Genomic DNA, 19321 nt, shown 5'->3' on the forward strand with positions numbered 1-19321 from the left:
CAGTGCAAAGCATTGGCCAGCTCTAAATATAACCAAATGAAGATGGTATAATTTTATCCAGTATTCAAGATCATTCATACTCTTCTATCCCTTAACACATTTGTAATTCGGTTTCCTATAGCTATTACGTTGTTGGATGTTTAGGTAGCTTGAAACACAACCATAGCAAACATTACTGCTCTGTTATGGCTGGAGGTGGTTTAATTTACAACAGTTCATTACTTTGGTTGTCCTAAGACATAATTCTTGGATACTTTGGTTGCCTTATGGATCTGTTGCCTTATTGGTAATTTGGCGTGTTTACGAAAACTGCTACATTACTATGCCCACATTGTATTTATCTAATATGCCTTGGTTGAACCTAGGGTTCAAATTGCTGCCTTTTCTTCTTGCAGCACTCTAGGTTGTGAACTGGTTGGACCTAGCAGGACTGATGTGCTATTTAATATTGCGATCTTAATGAACTTCTGAGTATATAAGAAAATCCTTTACCTACGTACTACGTGGTTGTTTATTTTCTGTTATAATCCCTACACCGTTGTATTTTCTAATGTCTACCTATTTTCTTTCAGGTTATTCTAAAATTCTATGACGTTCTTTCTTACAGAGACTGCGACTTCAGACATTTGTTTTGAAGATAAGTGTTCAATCTGATGGTGGAACCTCAACTTTGAACTACATTGTAATTGTAAACCATAAGCCCTTTATCCATAATAAAGAATAATTCATATTCAATTGCGTTATTTTAATTCCTTTCACTTGTCTTGTAAGATACATATTATCTGGGACACTGAACATCATAATGCATTGTTGTTCATTTTATTCCGGGAACCTAAGGAATGCAAAAGATAGGGAATGATGAAACTTAGCTGCCAGTTATTTCATCAGGACTTATGTAGTTATGCTTTGAATTTCCAGTTTCGCATGCAATATAGTGCTCATACGTGGATAAAAATACTATGTTATTGATGATACTCATAAGTTTAGTGTTAATCTCCTCAGTTGTCCTATTCAGCCAAGTTATAGTCTATTGGGATTGCGACTGTCATGTCCTCTTTGACCAAATCGTGCCATTTACTTGCAGTAATAAAACATGACTGACAGGCCCTAACTTGTGCAGTTGTGCTCATGTATTCTCTACTGGTGCCTTTAAAGTTTCCATGACTTACCGTTTATTGAGAATTTTATGACATGATCTGTTGCTAAAAAATGTGGTTTGCATACACCTTGCTACTGATTAATTTGCACCAGCGATTTTCTCTTTGATGTATTTAACTTTTTGTTTGTGTGTAGGCATCTCTAGAGGCAGAAAGAGGAGTCAGTTAAAGCTAACATAGCGAAGCTGCAAAGCAATTTAAGGATGGCAGGATAAGGTAGGGTGTAACAGAAAATCCCATTTTTGTTCACTGAGAACTATTATTTTTTGGATGTGCAGGGCCTCAAAATTGAACAACATTAGCAAAAGAAGGAACCCAACAACTATTATTTTTGTAACGTTTTGGACGCACTAATTTGTTAATATATGGTACTAAATTGAGCATTTTACAAGTTGTAAGTCATCGTGTGGTGTAATTTACTTATGCAATTCGTTTTTAAAAAACATACTCATATACGAATACGATTCTAAAGTCGTTAACTGCCAAAATGTCGAATCTCGTCGGGGCAAAAAGAAGTGGCAGCACGAGTCGCGGTGGCGGTGCCGCAGTGCATCCCACACCAAGAAGACTTTTTTGAACCAAGAAGACATGTGGTCGACTGTGAAAGCAGAAACGGGCCGGACACGAAACCCCCCGCGGCAGCGGCGGGCTGGCAACTCGCGGGCGGAGACGGGCCGGACTGTCTCTCCTATCACATCCACAGGAATAAACGAATCCCCGATCTAACCCTGCGGGGCTAAGCCAAACCTAAATCCCCCTCCCACGCCGCCGTCTCCGCCGCCACCACCGCCTCGATGGGACGCAAAGACTCCTCCTCGTCGTCCTCCTCCGCCGCCGCCGGCGGCGGGAAGAAGGACAAGCCCATGTCGGTCTCCGCCATGCTCGCCTCCATGGACGCGCCCGCGGCCAAGGGCAAGTCCTCCAAGTCGGCGGCGCCCTCCAAGCCCAAGGGCAAGCCATCCAAGGCGCCGGCCTCCTCCTACATGGGCGACATCGACCTGCCCCCCTCTGACGACGAGGAGGACGAGGCCGAGCTCGCCGCCGCCGCCGCCAAGCCCAAGCCGTCCCGCGCCGCCACCGTCGACCTCAGCTCCGGCGTCGCGCCGACCCAGAAGGACGCGAAGAAGAAGGACAAGCGCGAGGCCATGGCGGCCGCGGCCGCCGAGGCCGCCAGGCAGGAGGCGCTCCGCGACGACCGCGACGCCTTCTCAGTCGTCATCGGCGCGCGCGTCCCCGGATCCGCCACGGCCGATGACGGCGCCGTCGACGACAACGTCAAGGATATCGTGCTGGAGAACTTCTCCGTCTCCGCGCGCGGCAAGGAGCTGCTCAAGAGCGCCTCCCTCCGGATCTCACACGGCCGGAGGTACGGCCTCGTCGGCCCCAACGGCATGGGCAAGTCCACCTTGCTCAAGCTCCTGGCCTGGCGCCAGGTCCCCGTGCCCCGGAACATTGATGTCTTGCTCGTGGAGCAGGAGATTATTGGTGATGACCGATCGGCCCTCGAGGCTGTGGTCGCTGCTGATGAGGAGCTCACAGCCCTCCGTGCTGAGCAGGCCAGGCTTGAGGCGTCCAATAATGCTGATGATAATGAGCGGCTTGTTGAGGTGTATGAGAAGCTGAATCTCCGGGACTCAGATGCTGCCCGAGCGCGTGCATCCAAGATCCTCGCGGGGCTGGGGTTTGATCAGTCTATGCAGGCAAGATCCACAAAGTCCTTCAGCGGTGGCTGGAGAATGCGCATATCACTTGCCCGTGCACTCTTCATGCAGCCAACGCTGCTGCTCCTGGATGAGCCGACTAACCATCTGGATCTCCGAGCTGTGCTATGGTTGGAGGAATACTTGTGCTCGCAGTGGAAGAAGACACTGATTGTTGTGTCCCATGACCGGGACTTCCTGAATACAGTTTGCAATGAGATCATACATTTGCATGATAAGAGTCTGCATGTCTACCGTGGCAATTTTGATGATTTTGAGAGTGGCTATGAGCAGAAGAGGAAGGAGATGAACCGAAAGTTTGAGGTATATGAAAAGCAGATGAAAGCAGCCAGGAAGTCTGGGAGCAAGGCTGCTCAGGATAAGGTTAAGGGTCAGGCGCTGTCAAAGGCTGCTAAAGAGGCTGCCAAGAACAAGGGTAAGGGGAAGAATACAGCAGATGATGATGATGACCAGAAACAGGCAGCTGTGCCGCAGAAGTGGCGTGACTACAGTGTTGAGTTTCATTTCCCAGAACCTACTGAGCTTACACCACCTCTCCTTCAGCTCATTGAGGTAGGGTTCAGCTACCCTCGTAGGCCAGATTTCAAGCTGTCTGATGTTGATGTTGGCATTGATATGGGAACTCGTGTAGCTATTGTTGGTCCAAATGGAGCAGGGAAGTCTACCCTGCTTAATTTACTTGCCGGTGATCTTACCCCTACAGAAGGGGAGGTTAGGAGGAGCCAGAAGCTGAGGATTGGGCGATACTCTCAGCATTTTGTTGACTTGTTGACAATGGAGGAAAATGCAGTTCAATATTTGTTGAGGCTTCACCCAGATCAGGAGGGAATGAGCAAAGCGGAGGCTGTCCGTGCTAAGCTTGGGAAATTTGGGTTACCTGGGCACAACCATCTCACCCCAATTGTTAAATTGTCTGGTGGTCAAAAGGCCCGTGTTGTGTTCACTTCTATATCGATGTCTAACCCTCACATTCTCCTGCTCGATGAGCCAACAAATCACTTGGACATGCAAAGTATTGATGCATTGGCAGATGCACTGGATGAGTTCACTGGAGGTGTCGTCTTGGTTAGCCATGACTCAAGATTGATATCACGTGTTTGTGAGGATGAGCAAAGGAGCGAGATATGGGTAGTGGAGGAAGGCACTGTGAAGAAATATGATGGCACGTTTGAGGATTACAAGGATGAGCTCATGGAAGAAATAAAGAAGGAAGTTGAAGAATAATGCTACTCCAAATGAGTTGTGCTTTGCTTGTTCTTTGTAGAACAAGCTGTTTTCTTGCACTGAAATTGCATGTACTATTAGTGTCTTTTCTTTTCTCTGGTTTGCAGAGTATTCATATATGGTTACAACTCTGAAAGAATGTAAGATGAGGTAATATTTGTTTGTATGTTCTGTTCTGAGTTATGGTTTGGTCAGAAATTTTCAGTGGTATACCTCCACATGAACCGCATTTGGTCTTTAACCACATAAATGTTATAAGGTGATTTTTAACTTTAATGTTAAATGCATATCAGGATTTTTGTTTGTGTCTGGCAGATATTCAGATATTGTACATTTATCTTTCTTAGAATGTTCCTGACTTCCCATGTTGTCTTTTTTGCCCTTGCAGTGCTTGATCTTGACTGTTTGGTACCTAGTGTTACACTGTACATTGAACTATCATAGCTATGTCTGTCATTGGTTCCAAGAACTCATACAAACATGGCGCCATAATTAACTGCCAAATGATGAAAATGTGATGTGGTTAGGTAGTTCTGTTTTCTCTGGTTCGGATACTATTTTTATGATTATGAGTCCAAAACACTACAAGATGAGCTCTGCTTTATTTGTGCTTAGTATATGAGAGTCCAAGACTGATTATTTATGATTGTTGCCATCAAGGTATAGTTGTTTTTTTCAGTGATATACCACTGCATCAATTGTGTTCAGTCCCTTAGCCTCATAGTTCTTTGTTCTGTTCATTTTATATCCGAGGTGATGAGAAACTGTAAAAGTGTCGTATACATATTCATGTTAGCTTAGCCAGTGACAGAATAGTATTGTATCTTAGCAGATTTTGTTTTCTTTGGTCTTGCATTAAAATGTATGTCTGATAATATCTGTTTGCTTTATATTAGATATAAAAAGGCTTGAAATCTGATACTATCTGTTTGTGTCTGCTCCGTTGCAAATCAGCCCAGTGAGACATTTGATGGTGTACACTCACATCAGCTGCATCTGGTCTTTAGCCGTAAGCTGTGTAATATGGTATGTATGGTATGTCGTTTTTTTTTTTGCGGCAAAGAGAGCATTTTATTAGCTAGACATGAGAGTATTACAATCGTTTTTGATGAGGTCAAAGACACGCAGGTGCCTGTCCTAACCACACCGCCTAGCTAAAGCTGCCAGCTCATTGGCTACCTTGTTGCTTTCTCTCTTCACCTTTGCTATCTTCCAATCCACGAGGGGATGGGATAGCTCCTTTCCTTCGTCATTGCTGAAGCCAATATGGTACGTCGTTTACCAGCTTTCATCATTATATGATGGCTAAGATATTGCTTTGATACTGTCTGAGTGTCCTTTACTGCAATTTGTGTTGAATTAACCAAACTCTTTAGTTTTATCACATCAGTTATCACAAGGCATTTACATAGCAAATGTTGTGCATTTGGAAGCAAGTTGTAAGTGTACTTGGCATGATGGGCACATGAAGAGTTGAACCTTTTTTCAGCTCTTTGCTGGGAAATATTTTACCAGTTTTTCAAGAGTTGAAATTATGGAATTGCTTTTTACTATTGAGGGATCAGGGTTTGGTTTGGTGGTTGCATATGCTGCAGAGTAATTCTCCTGCCGAATTTAATTCCATGTCATTGATGAATCTAAAGCACTTGCATAAGCCTTACAGGAGAAGATACAGCTTCACTGTGGTGATGTGTTTTGCTTTCGATCTTCATGAGTCAGTTTGTGATGGACCTGCTTAACTCTGTCTAAATTTTGTTCTTGAAGTTTTGCCGAGTTTTTTTTTCTTTAGATTGAATAATCTCACATCATAGTTGTATCCTTTGTCCATTACAAATGGAAGCACTTATGCTTTTCTCACTGGAACATGAAAGATAACCATGAGCTTTTTTTCTTTAGACTGAATAATCTCACATCATATTGGTGTCCTGTGTTCATTACAGATGGAAGCATTTCATGCTCCTCACAGGAACAAGAAAGATAACTATTAGAAAAACAGAGAGATCAAATTGTTATTTGTTTGGGAAGAGATAAAATTGTTACTGAGGGTCTTCAGAAAAAAAATTATCTCAAGTAGTACCTCTACACTTTCTATTGTTCATTTAATTTTAAATTAGAGCTATGTATTTTGAATGTTGTGACAAGTGTTTTAAATAGTACAAGGATGCTGCAGTCGCATCTGTCTTTTTTTTCTTTTGTTTGCGAAGGTCGCATTTGACATTGTCATGGAGTTGATATTAGGAAAAAGTCCATTTTACTCCCCTCGCTTATTTACTTTGTCCACTTAACCCCTTAAGCAAAATTTATGCTCACTTTACACCCCGAACTATTTCATTTGGTTCAATCTACCCCTAATTAGATTTCTCTTATTTTGTTTCTTCACGTCCAAGTTTAATTTTAATTTTAGATTTTTGTCACTTGACTTGTAACATGATGCTCTACGTTAGAAAAAAACATTAGAAATTTTTTATGACTACTTTTCGTACAATTTTGTATATCTAAGATCAATTTTGTATTAAATATTCCTAACCTATGAAAATAACCATGAAAAATTCTTAGTATAATTTTTTAACATAAAGCATCATGTTTTTGTATCTGTTTACAAAATTTGAACTCAAAATTCAACTCATACACAGAGAAACAAAAAAGAGAAATCTAATTAGGAGTAGATTGGACCAAATGAAATAGTTCAGGAGAGTAAAGTGAGTCAAAATTTTGATCGGGGGTTAAGCGGATAAAGTGGATAGGTGAGAGGAGTAAAATGAACTATTTCCTCGATATTATACCATTATCATTTTGTACACTTTTGCTCCTAGCTGTTGGAAAAGAAAACTGAGCAATATGATTCTTTTAAAAAATATCAACAAAATAGTTATGAACGTAGATTTTCCTCAGGGAAATTCTTTAATAATGTTCTGAACTGGACTAACCACTCTGCTTGCACTGGTAGTGTGCCAATTGTACCATCCTCGATCAACAGAGTAATTAGTTGTCATACTCCAATATATCACATGTTTGCAGGTAGTGAGTTTCTTTTGCACATCATCACTGGTGTCGTGTTGGATGAATGTGTCTCTTGAGTCTTGACTAGCTAGTTTCAACTTCTGTACAGGTTAAAGATGAAAAGGTGAAGATCCTGAAGTAATTAGGAAGACTGAAAGAAGAATGCCTGCTACTAAAAAGGGGTAAGGCCCTGTTTGGAAGATTACTAAAAATATTCACCTGTAAACAGTATACAGCTGTATTCGTCTGTGCACAAGAAAAACCCTTTGAAAATTATACCCGGTAAATGATTGTTTGGATAATCACATATATAAAAGCAGCTATGGAAGTGTAGCCCAGTGAATAAGCCAGCAATTGAATTGAACCGAATCTCTTATAAGTTCTGCAATTTAACCAAAGAATCAGTACACAACATCAAACATATGCGATCTGAATTTTTCTTTCACATCCAACAATTCTCCAAGATACAATCAAATTCAATATCCCATTGATAGTCCAGCTAAAAAAGATGGGTTTGCTCTTTCTTCGTGCTGCCCTCGAAAATATGCTACCAAAGAGATTCAAATCCCATTCACAATCGGTTGAATTTCACCCAGCATAAAGCAGGAGAGAGATTGCATCACCACAACATCGAGCAATGAGAAGAGAGGCGAGATTAGGCTTGGGTTGATTTGGAGTGCTGCCCCTGCCCGTGCGTAGTTCCGCCGAGATGTGGAGGACACGAAGGCGGCGGCAAGACTCGGAATCTCACCGTCGAGGCCGATGCATCTCCACCACCACCGATGCACTCGCCGGCCGTCGTCGATGTGCTCGTAGTGCTCGCAGCTGCCGATGCAGGCGATGCGCTCGCCGCAGCCTCCGTCGCTGATGCGCTCGCAGCACAGCTCCGCAGCTGCCTCCGCGGCCGATGCGCTCGCAGCGCAGCCCTGCAGGCCGCACCTGACCCGCCGCCGATGCGCTCGCCGCAGACCCGGTCGCCGATGTGCTCGCCACGCGGCCTCGTAGCTGCCTCCGACGCCGATGTGCTCGCGATGCGGCCTCACAGCTGCTTCCGACGCCGATGAACTCGCGGTTGCCTCCGCCGGTGTTGCAGCGGCCGATCCCCAATAGCTAAACGCCGCAGATGCTCGGTCGGTCGAGATGAGGGAGATGGCCCCGATAAATATCGTTTTAAAATACAGACCTCCACAGGTGATTCTTTTTTTCCGGTTGTAATGGAGCAAACCGGGTGTATTTTAATTTGCTTTACCACTCTTCCAAACATATTTTCGGAGCTCTACATGTAAAAAAATTGGGGGCTGTATTTTATAGTGGTTTTAGCTTCAAAACCGGCATTCCAAACAGCCCCTAAGTATTTTATGTAGTAACTAATCATAACAAATCATTTTCTTGTGGCATTCCAAATAGCCCCTAAGTCTTTTTTTGAAATGAAGGGGTAATTTTTTAGAATAAAAATGTGAGGGTGGACCTAGTGTAATGGTAAAACTCTCCACTTTGGTTTGGAGGTTCTTAGTTCAAATCAATCTTTTTTAGAATTTTAAAAGAATTTTGCAAGAGTAAGATTGGGAGTTTTCGCTACGCCTCTTTTTTATAAAGATTTGGTTTGTCCGATGGTCAATGGAGAAAGTCACGTACCAATTTGAAAGGGAAACAAAACAAAACATGTAAACCATAATTATATTGCATCGAATTTAGTTGATGGATCATTGAGCGTGCCAGAACCATTCCTGTGTCTTGCTCGGTTTCTGGTACAGGCATGACAGTGACACCTAATGACTGTACATCAGAAACAAACATGTTAATATTTAAAATATATTTTTGTGGGGGTCCCAAATACATATGTTATTATGATCTGTATTGTCTTTTCTGCTCAGCAGCTCTGCTGTGAATATCATGATACTGGTGATTCATCGAAAGACATTCCTGGGCATATGACCAACAAAGCATGCTGAACACTATGCTGAAGAGGACATGTTAAGACATTGGATGAGAAAAGATAGCAGTAATATTGGACGTGGGAGCTCTGATGGAAATGATCATATAGTTTACAAAGAGCACTTAGTGGAGATTGCAAGTTTTGTGACAGATATATTGTTCTATTTTCAAATTCCTGTATTTTTATGGCACAACATTCACCATTAATGATTTCAACATGCTATTGGAGACAATACTACTAAGTCACAAAAAAACTGTCACTTAAGTAGACATTATCACAAATCTCTAAATTTTTTTGTAATATGTTTTGTAAATCTATTTAAAAAATTTTAAATTTTTTTAGATAAATATACTCGTATCATTTCCTAACAGTGGCCATTATTGGTCGAGGTTACAAAATGATTGCGTTCTCTGATGGTTCTTATATGTTATAGAGTTTTTCCTAAATGCCTGTTTGGAAGAGGGGAATTGCTCTCAGAATTTCAATGATTCAGCTCAAAATTTAAGAAATCCTAAGAATTGATCCTAGCGTCCCCTAACTAAAAGGTTTTTAGTTGTCCTTTCCCCTTGCCGTTTTCTCCCCTTCATGTAAAAGCTTCATACTGACATTATTACTGAAGTACAGCAATTGGAACATGTAGATGTATCGCAAAATGTTACAAGAAACTAGAAGGGATAAACATTGACAAATGAACCCATATTCCATTTTATGTTTTGGTTTCTCTAAGATGTGATTTAATGTTAAGCTAGTAACAAAAACTTCTCTTTTTCAGGCAATATGTATCTCCAAATTGATTGCTTTGTTCCATATGACTGTATTGCAGGTTAGGCTCTTACCTTTTATGTTATCTGGGCATTCCTATGCATTTTAGAAAATTAAGCAATAAAGATTGGAGGGATATTGAGAATAGAATTGAAAAGAGATTGAGTGGGTGGAAGGGTAAAATTGTTATCAGTAGGGGGAAGATTAGTATTACTTAACTCGGTTCTGTCCAGCCTATCTATGTTTATGCTCTTATTTTTTGAGATCCCAAAGGGAGTCCTCAAAAAAATTGAGCATTTTAAATCGAGATTTTTCTGGCAATATGAGCAGCAAAGGAAAAAAATATAGATTAGTGAAATGGGATGTCCTTTGCCAGCCTAAGAATCAGGGAGGTTTGGGGATTATGAATCTAGATTTGCAGAACAAATGTTTACTTAGCAAGTGGCTATTTAAACTTTGTAACGAAGATGGTGTATGGCAGGAATTACTGAGGAATAAGTATCTTAAGAGTAAACCATCAGGACAAGTCTATAAGAAACAAGGGGATTCTCAATTATGGATGGGTTTGATGGGTGCGAAAAAGGATTTTCTTAAACTTGGGAGATTTACGGTGCATTTAGGTCAACAAACTAGATTCTGGGAGGATACATGGTTTGAAAACCGTATGATAAAACCAGTATCCAAACTTGTATAATATAGTTTGAAAGAAACATGCCACGGTTGCAGAAGTCTTTAATGCAACACCTCTTAATATATCATTTAGAAGATCATTAATGGGATCCAAGCTATTAGAATGGCATAACCTAGTGGCTAGAATAGTAGATGTAAATCTTCATGAAGGAAGAGATGCGTTTATTTCCTCTCTTCTCAAGAATGGTTTATTTTCACTCAAATCCATGTATAATCATCTTGTCAGTACTAGTATTAAAGTTACACAAGAAATTTGGCATTTGAGAATACCACTTAAAATTAAGATCTTCATGTGGTACTTAAAGAAAGGGGTAATCGATAATCTCGTGAGAAGAAATTGGAATGGAGACAAATACTGCAACTTTTGTAGTTCGGAGGAATTCATTAACCATCTCTTCTTCAGATGCAATTATGCTAAATTTCTATGACATGCTGTTTATATAGTATTTGGTATCTCCCCACTAGAAAATATGAATGATCTGTTCTACGATTGGGCTAGTCAAGGGGGTGCAAACCAAATCTATACTTGTTGACGGGGGCGCATCTTTTTGTTGGGCAATATGGTTGACTAGAAATGAAGTGGTTTTTGACAAATTCCGACAATTTTTTTTTCAGGTACTATCCAGCGCGACGTACTAGCTCCGATTTTTGGCCAAATTGCAGCGAAGTGAAAACGATAGGGAGTTCTTCATCTCGGCATGTCAGTCCTTCGAGATGGCGGCACTTCGTTTCTTTAGTTCAAATGGATGGTCCTTTAATTTGAGAATTAGATTTTGAGCCAGATTTTATCCATTATCTAAAAAAAAGTTGAAATTGCTACTTTTCTTCAAGGTGTTGGTACCGTGGAACGTTTTACTTCTTCTATGCATAGACTGCATATTGTGCTTTTGAATCTATACTCTTTGACCTGATAGATGTACCCTCTTACTGTGAGAAGTAAAAGAATTTTTGAAGAGCAATGCATGATTGATGCATAACCTGTCTCAAGTTTGGAAGTCTGCTTGCCCTATGTTGCGCATCCACCTGTGAATGATAGGCCCGTCACAACAATGGGCCCATCTGCTTCTGGTTTTCTTGGATCGGTATCCGCTTTGAGCAGTATTACTCTATCCTTCTATCAACTGTTAAAAAAGTGCTGATTTGAAGTGAAAATCTGCATTTCACTGAGTCCAATTTTAACTGATTGTTTCCCCATTTGGTGATTTTTTAACACACACACACACACAACAAATACGGCATCAACCAAACTACAAACGAATGGTATTCGCCACCCTCACCTCTCTCACACACACCATCATTCTCATCGTTATTAAGTTTGGGAGAAAATTCAGTGCTCCCGCATGTTGAGGTGCTACAGTGGTACCATTTACAAAAAATACCTCTAAAAAGATTTAAAACTTAAACATGTAATTTATGCACAAATTGAGCTTGAAACAAAAATTATGCAAGGAGAAATAAAAGCACTCTTGTATGTAATGTTTATTGTTTTAGTTTTGTAAATGAAACTTCTCTAACTCTGATCAAATTTACAAAAGAATATAACAAAATTTACAATATTAAATTAGTACAATTAAATTCATCACAATAAAATATATCTTAATAGTGCATTTATATGGTATTGTAGATGTTAATATATTTTTTTAAGTTGGAAAGAGCTAGAGAAATTTAAAAGCATATAAAACAAAGGTCCGTTTAGGAGGGCTTTTACCGGCTCCGATTTCACCTGTTTACACAAACCAAGACAAATTAAAATGAAAGCTGGGTGAAGCCTTTCTTAGGAGAAGCCATTTTGAACGATCCTTAAAATGATCTACATTTTGAAACGGAAGTTGTAAATACTGAGTGCAAAGTTAGGTGCTGGTTGTGTGCCTAATATTTAGACATTTTTACCAAACTACACCTTTTGAAGACAGCTCTCAGCATGATTCTTCCGGCAAGCTGGTCCCATAATTCGTCAGATGCAATTACCTACGAAGTAAGTTATATGCGATCGATCAACATCAGCACAAGTTGGCTTGCTTCCGTTCTTTGGCAAATGGCAACCACGTCGAACAATCAAGCAACTTATGGGATTAATTTTAGTAATAAAAAATGTTCACAAGAGATTGCACATTTTCAAAATTTCTAATGTGCCAAGCTAGGCCCCCCTTTTAACTTGCAAATTGTAGGATCCTTGGCCCAGGGATTGTTACAATCTGGGACTTGTTTGCTTCATGGAGATTGTAACAACCTGTAAGCTACAATCCCGATATGCAAAGCTAAATTAAGCAAAGCCTTGCCATTGCGGCACAGAAAGAGCATAAACTCTCCCAAGGGTGGTCTTTCATAAGTTTGGTGGGGCTGTGAAAATGACAAACAATAGTTTGGGGATTTGTGAGTACTCTGGAACCAAATGTTAATAGGTTAGTGAAATTTACTCAATTATATGTCGCATGAGATCCCTTCCCCTCCCCTCCTTTGTCCTAACCCAACACCATGTAACCTGATTACCTTTCTTTTTTGGCCTTTGTCGTGACCCAACCCCATGCAATTTGATTACCCTTTTTGCTAATTAATTCTTTTGCCTTAGATTTTTTTTTCTACCAAAGGTGTGCCTACCGCACACGGCACACGGGCACAGCCACGTCAACACGGGTCGGGTTCGGTGTGCCTAGCGAGGCACTATTATTATTAATTAATTCTACTAATTGGATTTATAAAAGCATAAACATAGATCACAATGCATCACAATATGGTAAATCCGTAAGTCATCCGAGTATTATGAACCGTTGGGTGTAAGATCCAGTAGCACAGGTCTAAGGGGGTGTTTGATTCCTTAGTTAAAGTTTAGTCCGTGTCATATCGAATCTTCGAAGGCTAATTAGGAGAACTAAATATAAGTTAACTAAATATGGGTTTTGAACTAAATATAAGTTAACTAAATATGGGTTAATTATAAAACTAGTTACACAGATGGAGGCTAAACAGCGAGACGAATCTATTAAGCCTAATTAATTCATCACTAGCAGAAATGCCCGTGCGTTGCTACGGGTCATTACTTGCTGTCACGTTATTATACGTTTGTTCGTACCATTTTTGAACTTTGAACAAGAATTTTCATTTGCAAGACCTGCGCTGCCGTGGCCATTCTCGACGGGCGGGAGCCTCCTCCTGGAAGTGGAGGAGGAGGAGACGTTCAAAGTCAACCAGTTCGAGTTCGACTACACGTCGGATTCGACTTCGCCTCGGACTACTCCAACGTTCCGCTCAGGGGTCGGACACTCCCGACCCCAGGACTCAGGGTCGGGTGAGGCGGAGCTTCACTCGAGGTCGGGCGAGGCGGAGTTCCACCCTCAAGGGGTCGGGCGCATCCAACCCCGGGACCAAGGGTCGGGCGCAGCGGAGTTCCACCCTCAAGGGGTCGGGCGCATCCGACCCCGGGACCAAGGGGTCGGGCGCAGCGGAGTTCCACCCTCAAGGTGTTGGGCGCATCCAACCCCGGGACCAAGGGGTTGGGCGCATCCGACCCCGGGACCAAGGGTGGAGGGCGAAGGTGGGAAACGGCCGCAGGTCCCGGATCTGGACTGAACGACGGCGGGATGTCGACGGAGGATGATGGCGTCGATGTCGGAGGACGAGGGAAGGTCGTCGATGGACATGGGGAGGAGGGCGAAGGTGGGAACCGACCGCAGGCCCCGGATCCGGACGGAGCGGCAGCGGGCAGTCGACGGAGGATGATGACGTCGATGTCGGAGGATGGCGGGAGGTCGTCGGTGGACATGGGGTGGAGGGCCGGACGGAGCGGCGGCGGCTAGATCCCCAGAGGGAGGGCGGCAGAGGAAGGGGAGGGGAACGAGGGAGCTGGGTGGAGGGCCGGACGGAGCGGCGGCGTCTAGATCCCCCGAGGGACGGGACCGGAGCCGGACGGAGTGCGGCGGATCTCGATCCCCCGAGGGAGGGGAGGGGAACGAGGGAGCGGAACTCTTTTCGCTTTAATCCCTCGTTTTCCTATTTTTTTCCACTCGAGCTCCCCTATACTCAGAATTGGACTGCGGGTTGATATCACGAAATGTCAGGGGTTTTTATGAAAAATAGTCCGACGGACGAAAAATCCAGGCAGAAACGTTACTTGCTTTAATAATAGGTAAAGATTAGCAAATGGTTACTGTAGCAGCACATTGCCAAATCATGGACTAATTAGGCTTAATAGATTCGTCTCGCCGTTTAGACTCCATCTGTGCAATTGGTTTTGTAAATAGTCTGTGTTTAATACTCCTAATTAGTATTAAACATTTAGTGTGACAGGTGCTAAAGTTCAGGTATGGAAACCAAACACCCTCTTAGTTTTACAACATCAGCATCAACCTTAACTGTAGCAAGAACTACTTATTACAACGACCGCCTCTTAGCGCGAGGACGAGGTGGATGACAGAACCAGCCGTGACATTGCTCTCCCGCACGGTCTTGCCATCGGCGAGCTGCTTGTCCTCGAAGATGAGCCGCCGCTGCTGGGGCGGGATGCCCTCCTTCTTCTGGACACACTCCTTGATCCTGCCCACGGGATCCGTGGGCTCCACGTCCACGTCGATAACCCTGCCCTTGAGCGTCTTGACCTTGATCCTCGAGGCGGAGATGACCTCCTCGTCCACCGTCATCAGCCTGTTCGGTTGGGCTAAAACAGCCGGCTGGGCTTTTCAGCCCAGCCGTTCGGCTGGTCCAGTGAAGCCGTTCGATCGGCTGATGGCACCAACGTGAGACGCGCCATTTTTCTTCCTATCCCCTCTAGTCCTTATCCATTCGCCTCCCTCTCGCTCGGTCGCTCGCTCTCGCCCCCGATCCGCCGCCGTCACTCCCTCCGCTCACCCACTCCCGCGCTCTCGCCCACTCTCCGCCACCGTCAGTCCGTCGCCTCGCCCACTCCCTCGCGCTCGGCCACTCTACGCCGCAGCTCCCAAATCTCGCCCGCTCACTCGCGCCTGCCCGCCCTTCGCTGCCGTCACTCCCAGATCTCGCCGCTCCCTCGCGCTCGCCCGCTCTCCGCTGCCATCGCTCCCTCAACTCGCTCGCTCCCTCGTGCTCACCCGCGCTCCGCCGCCGTCGCTCCCAAATCTTGCCCGCTCTCCGCCGCCGTTGGTCCCTCGTGCTCGGTCCCCGGCGGCCACCTCCCTGCGTCGGTCAAGCGCACAAGGGGTACAATCACCACGAGAGGCCTCTTCCTCGCCGGCGGCGAACTATTCCGCCCCACCGCAGCGCCGCCACACCAAGGGTGAACGCCGCCGCCAGGGATCCAGGTCGCCGCCCAGCACGGCAGCTGGGATTCGGGCTCTCCGCCACCGTGGCTTTAACCGTGCCCCCTCCCCCCACCCCCCACCCCCCGGCCGCCTGCCAACTAGAGGTGGAGGAGGTCACCCAAGTACGCCTCCTGTAGCCGCAAAGTGTTTACCCGCCTCCGTTTTTTGGTCAAGCGCAATTGTTGGTAGCAAAAGGGGTGCATCTGCTGAACCTGAGTTCATTTTCCACTGTTTTTGCAGGTTCATGGTTGACATTCAGTTGGTTGGGCCAACAAATTCTTGATTTGCTTCTGGTAACTCCTGTCTTCCTTAATGTAGAGCCCTTACTCTTGTGTGGCTTCCTGAAGATGCTTTACTGTTGCATTGCCTGTGATTATGAACCATGATTCCTGCGTTCAACAAAAGCCACATGCATGTGAAGCTGCGGCTGCTTGGCTGTTCTGTGCATTAGCATTGTAAATTGTTAGCTTTCTGTTGCTACTTGGGTACACATGCTCCATTTTTGTACTGTGATGTTGTACTACAAAAAATTTGCCATACATATATGAGCTCATAACTGGTAAACCATGACAAATAGAGATCCATGACATTTTTGCTCATACTACAAACCATGAGCATCTAATCTCTGTTTACTGATCTCTTTTTTTGTTGAGTTATTGGTTTCATTACGATGTCTTATTTCTTCTGTTGTCCTGTGGTTCATTCAAACTGTTGTTATAATTCTAGTTGGTTGAAACTTACCTGGTTGTGTCCATGTTCATGATGTTATCACTTGTGTGCATTGTGCTTGCAGCATGTTCTTCAGCTGAAATGTGCAAACTTTTATACAACACAGTCAACATAAGTGATGTGTCTATTTTTTTTTCACCTTTCCAAGTGTCTGCTACAAGCCTAGTAGCAGCCCACCCACGACGAACTACCAACAGTGCCCACACTGGCATCGTCATCCACTTCTTCGTGCTCTCCCCCACTGGTATGTCTGTACAATTTCCGCCACAAACATGCCAAGACATCTTCTAAGGCAAGTAACATATCCATTACTGCTGAAATTGTATACTTGTATGCCTCCTGGTGTTCCGTACTTCGGTGCAATATAATTGCAGCTCTTGTCTACTCGGATGGCTTGCAGCCGTGCCAACTGGGACGAGGCCACGACGAAAATATTGCTGGACCTGTGCATTGCTGAGAAGAACCAATTCAATTGGAGCAACAGGTGCCTAACTAAGTTGGAATGGCAGCACATGTACCGCAACTTCAAACAACAGACTGGTCTGAATTTGCGCAGCAACAGCTGCAGAACAAGCTGAACGCCCTGCGGAGAGCATTCCAGAGCTGGAAAGACTTGCAAGTCCAATCTGGTTTAGGCCGTGACAAAGAAACTGGTGGCTTGCTGCTGATTCCAGCTTTTGGGATGACGATGAAGGGGTACGTCCTTTGACAGTACCATAACTTATTGCTCATCTTATGCGTACCAATATATTTTTGTTACTGACATGTACTGTTCATCATTGCAGGAAACCAGTGCTGGTGCTACCCAGACGAGCTCTGCTAAGCCACCCCCGTTCCTCAACAAATTGTACATGTTGTACGGCTGTGACACCCAAGGTAGAGGCACCTTGCTGACGGCAGGAGGTATTCGTGAGGCGACACCTAGCATGGGGACTGAGGCTAATGCACATGACTTCTACCTGGATCCCATGGCTACTAGTAGTGCTCGTAACTTGTCCAAAAGGCCAACCCGGGAAATCTCTGTTGACAGTCCTCCGAAAAAGAAAAGTGGCAGCTTGGAGGACTATGTCAGAGAACTTTCTGAAACTGTGGCAACGAGGAGCTAGAAACGTGGCGACCGTGAGCAAGAGGAACTGGACCATGCAATGCAGCTTATAGAAGAAGATGGTATCGAGGAGGGGTCTGAGCTATACTATCAGGCACTTTATTTATGTAAGAATGCAGTGTATCGGAGGGCCTTCACGAAGATGAAAACGAAAGAGGACCGACTGAATTGGATCCAATTCAATTGGGACAGGGAGAACAAGTAGAGTGATTGCGGCATGACTTTGTTTTATTCTAGTGATGTGTACCGATGGGTTGAAACAATAATGTTTGCTTATGTAACGTGTCCTGTGCCATTAACATTGTGTTATACTGCAATTTAAATTTTTTTCAAGTTCAATGTCGCCCATGATCTGTACTACATGACCACTTCTTTTTACTTGTGTCACAACGCTTGTCTTAATAGTGACGAGGAATTTTAATGTATGTTGTCATTGTGCTGTGAACAGGAAGGTGGGGAGGCCATTGGAGGCCCTCAGCAGGCGTCCCAGGAGGAGGATTGGTTACTTGTCTGGTGAACCTGAAGGAAAGGGAGGACGCTTGACAGGTTTGAAACAAATTCATCTGTAAATTGTGGTGCAACTAGTAATGTGTAGGCTTTGTTGATTGATCCCCCTCCGTTTGTGCATGCACAGGTTCATTCAAGTATGAGTAGTGCTGAGGAATCAAACAGTGACACCGGCAGTGATTCCAGCTCCATCGTGTACTAGCTGGCGAGTGTAGCAGTAGTTGTAGCAGCATATGTGGAGGTGAACAAAAGGCCACCTCCTGTGGTGAACCTGCAAGTGGAGTTGCCATGCATGACCGGACGACAATGGGTTGAGCTCAATATGCGGGAAAGTTGGAGGTGCTACGACAATTTTCGTATGTATCCCGACGCGTTATTTTAATTGCATGACATCTTGGTTAACAATCATGGGTTGCAATCGTCACAAGGGGTAGAATCTATTGAGGCTTTAGGTATGTTCGTCTGGGCTTGTGCGACACAACAGGCTTGTTGTCAAATTAGAGATAGATTTAAGCGGAGTTTGGACACAATTAGTAGGAAGATGGCGCATGTGGCAGATGTAATGTTTTCATTTGCCCAGACGGTAATCGCTCCAAAGGATCCTACGTACTCCAAGGTTAATCATAGGCTAAACCAATATGCACCGTTCTTTGATGGGTGTATAGGTGCTCTAGATGGAACCCACATTCCCGTACAGGTCGGGCGTGAGTCCCGTTTGGATTTCATTAATAGAAAAGGGTAGACAAGCTTTAATGTGTTAGCGATAGTGGATATGGACATGCGGTTCACGTATGTAGGAGCGGAGAGGGCAGGGTCTAGTCATGACATGTCGGTGTTGCGGGAGTGTATGGAGACACCGAACTACCCGCATCCACCTCCAGGTATGGTACTTGCCTAATTACGCACATGACGCAACAATTGTAAAAGTTGGTGCACTAATGGTGAGTATGTTTGATGTTTTGTAGGAAGATATTATTTGGTGGACTCAGGTTACGTAGTTCGTGAAGGCTATCTGGGGCCGTATCGAAGTACCAAGTACCATTTGGAGGAATTCAGCAGAAGAGCGGCTGAAAGTTTGGAGGAGAAATTCAACTTCCACCATTCCAGTCTTCGCAATGTTGTCGAACGAGCTTTTGGCGTGCTCAAATCTAGGTGGCATATTTTGCGGCAAGTTCCATTCTATGATCGAGAGAGGCAAACGAAGATCGTTATTGCTTGCT

At 44.1% G+C, this 19321-nt stretch overlaps 1 protein-coding gene and 1 long non-coding RNA gene across 2 annotated transcripts; one reads left to right on the top strand and one right to left on the bottom strand.

The window, feature by feature from the left end:
• The first annotated feature begins 1835 nt into the window (after positions 1–1835).
• On the top strand, positions 1836–4378 carry LOC117836338 (ABC transporter F family member 4). The gene has a single exon (XM_034715741.2). It carries the CDS (start codon positions 1952–1954, stop codon positions 4100–4102), a length of 2151 nt encoding a protein of 716 aa, XP_034571632.1. The 5' UTR covers positions 1836–1951; the 3' UTR covers positions 4103–4378.
• Positions 4379–6856: 2478 nt separating this feature from the next.
• Positions 6857–8308, bottom strand: LOC117836340 (uncharacterized). Its single transcript, XR_004636063.2, has 2 exons — positions 7322–8308; positions 6857–7203 (listed from the first exon to the last, which is right to left on the bottom strand). It is a non-coding gene; the product is annotated as an uncharacterized lncRNA (long non-coding RNA).
• Between the last annotated feature and the right edge of the window lie 11013 nt (positions 8309–19321).

The sequence above is a fragment of the Setaria viridis genome, chromosome 9, assembly GCF_005286985.2.
Source record: "Setaria viridis chromosome 9, Setaria_viridis_v4.0, whole genome shotgun sequence".
Lineage (NCBI taxonomy): Eukaryota > Viridiplantae > Streptophyta > Magnoliopsida > Poales > Poaceae > Setaria > Setaria viridis.

Bases quoted from the DNA above. Each gene is read 5' to 3' on its own strand.
- LOC117836338 (XM_034715741.2), top strand. From the start codon at position 1,952: ATGGGACGCAAAGACTCCTCCTCGTCGTCCTCCTCCGCCGCCGCCGGC.